General features: G+C 33.7%; 1 protein-coding gene across 2 annotated transcripts; it reads right to left on the bottom strand.

Annotated features, from left to right (window-relative positions):
- Positions 1-1,547: 1,547 nt before the first annotated feature.
- On the bottom strand, positions 1,548-8,396 carry LOC117101792 (tRNA pseudouridine(38/39) synthase-like). 2 transcript variants are annotated; one of them, XM_033241865.1, is made up of 13 exons: positions 8,244-8,396; positions 7,519-7,742; positions 7,072-7,165; positions 6,480-6,672; positions 6,159-6,264; positions 6,003-6,063; positions 5,247-5,380; positions 4,769-4,886; positions 4,278-4,401; positions 4,051-4,108; positions 3,449-3,522; positions 2,158-2,277; positions 1,548-1,852 (listed from the first exon to the last, which is right to left on the bottom strand). In XM_033241865.1, the coding sequence occupies exons 1-13, from the start codon at positions 8,331-8,333 to the stop codon at positions 1,776-1,778; spliced, it is 1,473 nt and encodes a 490-aa protein (XP_033097756.1). In that variant the 5' UTR covers positions 8,334-8,396; the 3' UTR covers positions 1,548-1,775. The 2 variants fall into 2 exon arrangements, with proteins under 2 accessions (XP_033097756.1, XP_033097758.1); XM_033241867.1 differs by having other exon boundaries at positions 7,519-7,764; positions 8,244-8,385.
- Positions 8,397-8,436: the final 40 nt, after the last annotated feature.

Below are 8,436 nucleotides of genomic sequence, written 5' to 3'. Positions count from 1 at the left end.
AGATGTGTATAAGAGACCGTTTAAGATGTTCTAAGACTACATTTTAAGATTTATCTCCCCCCCCCCCCCACAAAAAAAAAATGTTTTTTTTTTTTCTTATTTTGATCCGAGTGTCCGATGGGGTGAGGGAGGTTGGCCTGTCTGACTTGAGAGAGGGGGTGCTGCTACAAGTACTAGCTTCTGCAAGTGTTCATGGTGTTCTTATTGATGATAAGATGATGATTGTTTCATCCCTGCACATAAAACAAAGGGGGAAATGATTTGGAGGAATCGTATCATTGGGAATTACCCCTTAAATATTTAAGTCGTGGAGAAAAAAACAACAGTCTGTCGAGAAGGAAAAGAAGGATCGTCAGAGACATCGGACCGCCGTCGGGTAAATGCTGGTGCCACTCCTGTCTATAATATAGATTGAGTAATTATTGAAGGAGAGTCTCGCATTGTGGATCATGCCAACGATGACGGTTGATCTGGTCGTAAATAATGTTACTAGCGTTTGCATTTGTACTTAATTTTATCTTTCATAGACATTCCACATTTTGCTTTGTTTATTATATCAATACCATCATGGAGGTATAACACCTCCATGATACCATATTGTAATTAATTATATCAATACAGTAGGCCTACCCAGGGATGGCGCCAGCGGGGGAGGGTCCAGCAGGGGAAGGGAGGGAGCAGTGCACTCCGTTGGGGAGAAAAACCACAATGAATATTTATTTTCTACTAGTAGACTCCAAAATCGATTAAATAAGCCTTTGAAACCCCTAAATTGTCATATTTTTTTAGGGCTTCGCCCCCATGGAACACTTTCGAAAGATTTTGAGCGATGACCGACCACGCCCACTTTCTTTCGTCGGGGCAAATCCTGGCGCCACAACTGACAGTACCATTGTAGTTAATTGATATAGTTAAGTTCAAGCTTGTAATTCCTGGCCCGAAAAACCTAGACTCAGAAATAGCATGTTGGTGTCTGGCGGCGGATAGTTTTTCCATTCATAATGTAAGATTTAATGTAAAGCACCTAGAGGGATCTCTGATCCATTAAGCCGCAGCGTGACGAATAACGCACGCGAAGACGCAGACCCAACAGAGTCTTTTCAATGAGGATCCATTCAGATTGCCACTGCACTGACAATCAAGCAAATGTGAATTCATCGTGCGACGGTCGTACGATGCAGTGAGTGTCCGGCATTAGGCGCTATATAAATACGGTTTTATTATGTTTATTGTTTTAGTTAGTCTTCTTGTTTTTAACAATGTTTATTGTTGTTCTTTGGTAGTCTTTTTGTTTTTACTAAAGTATATTTATTGTATTGTTATTGTATTTTATCTTTGGAGGACCATCTCGTCTGTATATACTATCCTTCCTAAATATGTTATAATAAATAAATATTATCTGGATGGACATATGTGAAGGTGTGGTCAGTAGTAAGCTATATATTAAAGCTACATCCAATAGCCACAGCTAGATGATATTAATTTGTCAGATACATACATTTCCTAAGACACATTAACATTATTTCATAACATAAGAATTCTGACGACATGGTTTCTTTAAATTTTATTTTCAGTATGTGTAGAAAAACACTGATATACATTGAACATTAATGATAATAGATTGAGAAATGTAAGTAACACAGGATGAAATTGCTTGACATAGAATTACAGTCTGTACAATCTTATTTTATGAATGTTTTATGAAGTTTTTTTATATGCATATTAAAAAGTTTTGTAATTGTGTGCTCAGTGAAGCCCTCACTGTATAATATTTGTTATGTTTCATCTGATGAATTTTCTACAATTAGCTTTCTCTTCTTTGCGTAATGTTCAATTCGATCTTCCAAGCTTTCTGTAATAATAAAGTCGAGAAATTAATCAATAATATTTTAAAATAAAGAATGTAAGAAATTTACTCTTCAGTAACAGTTCTAGCTTATTTCTTTATCAATGGTGGATGACACAATATTAGCACTACCAATAGCACCCTCAAGATCAGTCATGCGATGATCTGTTAGAGTACTGCAAACAAATGTGTCCTTTATTTATGTTAAAACAGTGGATCATCCCTATTTTTAAAATTTATTGAAATAGGCCTACTACTCCAAAACAGGGACTACAGCCGTTTCAAATGTAAACATATTATAATTACTGTACCTCCTTTTTTCCGTTGCATGAGTGGTTTGTGCTGTTGTGATGGTTTTCCCATTGTCAGATAATCATTTTGGATCAACATGGGTTCTGCGATCTCACACCATGGTACGTAGTTCCCTGGACCTGTACAGAAGAGATGAGGGCACTGTATGTTATACTCATCATTTATTCACCATGATAATGACTTTAATATCATGATGATCATAACATACAATGATTATAAGGATCACATAATTCATCACCGTTTTCCCAAAGAGACACAAACATGTTTGAAGTGGACTACTTCATTAATCCGTAAATTTCACTATCAAGATATCAAAATTTTGAATATTTTTTTACATATGTTTAGAAAAAAACATTAAACAATTCAAATGTTCAATTTATTTTTCTTTCCTTAACTTTAATTAACCTGTTAGTTAGCGTGAAAGGTTTGTGTCTGTTTGTGAAAACGAAAAAAAAAAAAAAAAAAAAAAAAAAAAAAAATCAATTTTTCTTGATTTATGTGCTATACCTAATTAGCCTAATTAGCTAAATAGTGTAGTTGTACTCTAACAATTAGGTGAAAGGGTCAAGTTTGATGTACATCAAAATGCCAAAGGAAAAGAAATTGAAAAAATATAATTTTTAAAGTTTGTCTCTTCGTGGTGTCGGTGATGAATTATTGATGATCACATATCTTATATGCTTATTTCAATAATGATGTGATGATCACATAATAATCCCAATGATTATGTGATGATTAAACAATGATCATGTGATGATCACACAATAAGCAAGTGGTGATCACCACTTGCTCATTGTGTGAGCAAGTGCTCATTGTGTGATCACATAAGCAAGTGGTGATCACCACATGCTCAGTGTGATCACACAATGAGCAGGTGATGATCATCACATGATCATTGTGATCACACAATGAGCAAGTGGTGATCACTACATGCTCACTGTGATCACACAATGAGCAAGTGGTGATCACCATTTGCTTATTGTGATCACACAATGAGCAAATGGTGATCACCACTTGCCTACTGTAATCACACAATGAGCATTTAGTGATCATACATTGATCAGTTGATAATAACATGATAATTATATGATTATCACCCATTTATAAAATTATGGAAATGTTCCACCCTGGGTGGGCAACACATATTTGTCTCCATTTTCTTGCTCTCAACGTACACCTACACCTCGAAATATTACTATATCATAAAAACATAATATAACTATAAATTTCAGATTCAAAAATAAAACAAGCCTTCTCCAGTGTATCAGAAAATTGAACCTAGCTACTTACTTTGACCATCATTTTCATTTAATTGGAAAGAAGCATTGTCCATTCCATCCAGCATTCTCTTTACAATAGTTCCCCTGAAGAATAAGCATTAGATAATTATGAATGAAACAATAATTTAGTATGAAACAAACCCTAAAAAAAAAATGATGCAAGACATTATGACTTAACATTGTAAACTATATCCACACACACACACACACAGATATATATATATGTAGTAGGGTGTATTTTTGTATATGTTTTTAGTTAATCTTAAGTACCTTTAAATTTATTCTATATTATTTATTTATATTAATCCAGTATCCCTTATCCAAAGAGGCTATACAATGGAATACTGTTTTAGCATGTAGGTTAATGACCCATAAGAGAGAGATATATATATATATATATATATATATATATATATATATATAATGTGTGGATATAGTTTACAATGTTAAATCATAATGTCTTGCATTATTTTTAATCTAAATTATACATTATTTTACCAGAATAACATTTCAGATATCTAATATAAGTAACTGAGTATTATAAAAAATGAAATATATTATATATATGGTCCTGAAATGGTCTTGGGAGATGAGAAATAAAAAAGGAATTACCTCATCACCAGTTCTGTCCAAATTTGCTGAAATTTTCTTATATTGTGCTGATGATTATCTGAAGAAAATCATGAATGTATAAACACTTCAAATCTTCAATTAAAAATATTTAAACAATAATTCTAAAAAAACAATTCTCTATGAATTTAGCAGCAAAATGAAGATAATGCTGTTATAGTCGTATTACTGAATTTAAAGTAAAAAAGAAAATGTTGGCCAAATCTTACCTTTGTCATAGACCCATTGAATGTCATCATATGAACAATCGTAAAGGACTAGTGGGTAATCTACCGCCATATTGTACTGAGGTTTACAAGGGTTAGATTCCACATCAAAGAGTTCATCAATTATCTGTACACAGAACAAAAATATGGTAACATTTTAAAAATGAATTCTAAATATCAGGGTCATGCGACAAGATCGGGGGGAAACAGGTCCAGTAACTGAACTAGGGATGCTAAGGGGCTGGACTAATGTTTTAACATTATAGGGTATTAGAGATTATTCGATACCATTTTCATTTCAAGACACAGTGGTTATTATTAGTCTGTTTATACATATAAAATACAGTATCTAGATATAAACTTCAGAATCTGGCACTTATAAGATATCTACAGCACAAATGGTAAAGTAAAAGTCTCAATTTAAATTAGGGTACTATTATACATCAGGATTTAACAAACAGAATTACCATTATAATTTAAACTTTATGCCTCACCTCTACTTTTTCCTTGCGTTTACCAATGAGCAAGAGAATAGACATTATACAACGTATTTGATGATAAAGAAATGCTACTCCAGTAATGGTGAGTTCGTAAAGCTGAAAACCTCCATCACTGTCAATGTAAGGAATAATAACAAATTTTCTAAATTTTAATAAGCACGTTCAAATTATAACATTGCATATAAGAAAACAAACTTAACAATACAATGAAAAATTTTACAAAAACAACATAACCTAATAAATAATGGACCTTTCCTTAATTTTAATCATACTTATCTGACCAATCAAAACATTGTCAGGAATATGTGCATGTCCAACAAACATACATTTACACTGCCGTTTTGTGGGACCTTGGGGACAATATCAAGGGGGTAGGGCATAGTGGAACAGTCTCTTTGTAAAAATATAGTTGAATACAATGGAAAGATATTGAAATTCTATAAAGGAAATTTAGCTGCAAACCAATGCTTACCTGTTGTCAAGATGTTCTATAGAAGCTGACAATATGCGTCTCTTGAACATGACAACGCCATTAGCAACGTCCATCTTACAGAAGTTCCTGAAGTCATGCTCACCAATAAGTTTCTGGGAAGCTTCCTTCATTACCTACATTAAATGTTTAATGAGATGTTTATTACTACAACATTCATACATCTTGATAAATTGTCTCACACCAATCAAATCAATTTTCTTTTTGATCACTTTCATGATTATGATTACCGATATAACAATTACAGTTGAACTTGCCTAAGTCAAATCAAAAATTTTAGTTCATCTCCCGGTCTCCAGGAAATTCCACATTTCCTCCCGGAATTTGGATTTTTCTTGGATTTCTCAAGGATTTTACCTGATTTTCACCAATTTCCCATTCTTTTGCATTAAATATGGCAGATGTCATATCTTTTATTGAACATTCTAGGCAAAAGTAAGTAACTAACAGTGCCCTAAACCTGCCCAAGCCTCTTAGTTTTTATATTAAACATGACGATAAATTTGTACACGCGCATCCTTGTACATGTGTTTTAGTTGTAGCTAGAACAAGCGTAAAAAACAGGTGCCTCTCCTGCACGACAAGTTCTCCGAGAATTTGACTTTCACAATTTGGGGCCCCTGGAATATAAAAGATAAAAGACATTTGTTGATTTGGGAGCACAGGAATGTGGTCTTTAATTGAAGGGAGACCTGTGAACACCATTCCCTGCTACTTGTTGCTGTCTGATCAGCTTACCTCAATATCCAGATCCCCCTTGGGAAAAACATACTTGTAGGTCCTACTTTTTGCATCAAATCTAAAAACAAAACAAATTGTCCTATAACTTGTGGATATAGTTTTCTTGTATGATACTTTTTGGATGGAGTGTATAAAACCTATTTCAGTGTTTACCTTGCACTTAGAGTTTGTCCAACGGCAGCCCAGGCCAGCACACGAATTTCTCTTGGAAGGACACGGTTCAATATTTGTACATACTCAATTTCTTTACTTTTATCACCTGAAAATAATGGGATTATATGTTGAATTCTATTTTAACAAAACAAATAATAATTATAGTGGGTAGTGTTTTCTGAAAGATCTGTTCTATCTTTAGTTGTTTATATTCACTATACAAGATATACATTTTTCTATTTCGTTAGTTAATCAGTCTGTTTATAAGGTGCATAAATATTGTACACCTTTAAAGATATAACCAAAGTGTAGAGCCAGTACCTGGCCTATCAGCTGCAGTACCACCAGGTCGTTTGATGACCCCACATCCTTCTAAAAGGTTTGACCGGAGGTCAAGTGTTATGACCTGACTGAAGGCACTCACTCCTTTATCGGTTCGACCACAACGTGAGTAATTCGCTGTAGCACGATCTTCTATAAGTCTTGTTTTTTGCAGAGCATCAAAAATATATGCCTGTAAGAAAGTATAGTAACTTCTGTAAATTGATGTCTTCATTTATTATTTGTGCATAATACAACAGAAAACAGAGATACATTGACAAATCCGCTGTACTGTAAATATCAAACAAAGAAATGATATAAAATAATCAAGGAGTATGTATATAGCAGTAAATTTATCGAGCAAATTACAAGATGAACTATCACAGAGATTATGAGATGAGGATGTTTATATTTTCAAATGAAATAGTTGGATGATTGCAGGTGCACAATAGCTTCATATGAGCACATAAGTCTACCTGAGTTCTCAATCAGACATCTCTGGTGTGCATGGAATGCATTATTCTTTGATTAAAAATCTAAATGAGCAATAGTTTAAATGGAAGGCTACTATGAGCAGTGTATGGCATTCTACCTCTATTGTTTTATCTGTAGATTCTTGACTTGCAAAGCCATGGTAATCCCAGCCTAGGTAGGCTATCCTCAAAGCTACATGTCTTGTATTGTACCTAAAAAAACAAAATAAGTACATTGTTAGAAGACAAGAGTGAAAAACAGTAACACAGTTCATTTTTGTGTGTCTCAAATCGAACGAAACAGCAGATCAAATCATAAATTCAAAGAATTCAATAGATGCTTTATGGCAGTTTTTTAAATTTCCATAATATAGTTTTTATGCAAAACAATTTGATAAAATATACAGACACAATATGATTAAAATCAATGGTTTATCATAATAATTGTGCATTTCATATACAGCATATTAGAACTTAATATCAAATGCATAATAAAATCATAATAAACAAACATTATTATTATTATAATAAAACAATAAAACATTATGTTTGTCTGTATCACTTACTTATTGAAATCAAAGATACGCATTTTCTTATTCTTTTTTTGAAATTTTTGTCCATGACCATCTGTTGTAGTACTGGACAAACTTCTTTTCCTCTGCCCAGGTGCACTTCTTTCCATCTCCTCAGTTGCACTCCCTTCCCCATGCTTGGTTGCTGCATTCACAGTGAATTGTTTACGAAGAACTGTGACTTGCGACTGGAGATCCTTTGTCTTTTTTAATAATGCCTGTGAACATACAATCACATATCTGCTTTTGATTGCACAACAATTCATCTCATTTCATTTATTCATTTGATTCATTCATACCTATTTTTTAGGTAGTTTTTGGGGATGTGAATTATAAGCTTTACTGCATTTAGGCGTGACCTAGCGCACTGTACAAACGGTATTCTAGGCTTAATCGTATTTCAAAATAATTGGCCTACTTAATAAACATTTTTTTAAGCTAGGAGGAGTATGGCCAAAACATGAGAACTATGTATGAATGATGCATTGTTGAACAAGTCCAAAGCGATGAAGACACTTGCGGGAATGCAGGGTGTATCACTGAGATGATAAAACAACATTTTTCAATTTCAACATTTTATGATCACTTACTGTACTTTTACTAAGAACACCACTGGCACCGACTCGGCATGGTAAGCCTAGCCTACTACGTGGCCTATGATTTCTGCACGACTGCACCTCACTTTCACCTAAAAAATAAAGATGAAAATTAGTACATACCTCTTTTGATAAATTTGAAAGATCTTCCAGCTCTTCATTTTCCTGAATTTTACTTGAAACAAGCTCAACTTCTGTGTCTTCGTTCGCCATCTCAATTCATGGGCGCTGACATGTTTGTCTACCTCGTAATTGACAAAGTGATGTATTTGGGGAAAAGGTTTCAATTAGTACTCCGTGTTGATCCGCCGATATA

The sequence above is a fragment of the Anneissia japonica genome, unplaced genomic scaffold, assembly GCF_011630105.1.
Source record: "Anneissia japonica isolate Jap-2015-1 unplaced genomic scaffold, ASM1163010v1 scaffold4988_len2956909_cov206, whole genome shotgun sequence".
Taxonomy (NCBI): domain Eukaryota; kingdom Metazoa; phylum Echinodermata; class Crinoidea; order Comatulida; family Comatulidae; genus Anneissia; species Anneissia japonica.
The sequence above is the reverse complement of the archived record's forward strand: the minus strand, read 5'-3'. Positions and strand labels throughout refer to the sequence as shown.

Excerpts from the sequence above, each read along its gene's own strand:
- LOC117101792 (XM_033241865.1), bottom strand. The coding sequence starts at position 8,333 with ATGGCGAACGAAGACACAGAAGTTGAGCTTGTTTCAAGTAAAATTCAG. Across the intron at positions 7,743-8,243 it reads TTTCAAATTTATCAAAAGAG|GCATTATTAAAAAAGACAAA; the intron begins GTATGTACTAAT and ends GTATGTTCACAG. Across the intron at positions 2,278-3,448 it reads AAATGAAAATGATGGTCAAA|GTCCAGGGAACTACGTACCA; the intron begins GTAAGTAGCTAG and ends TCTTCTGTACAG.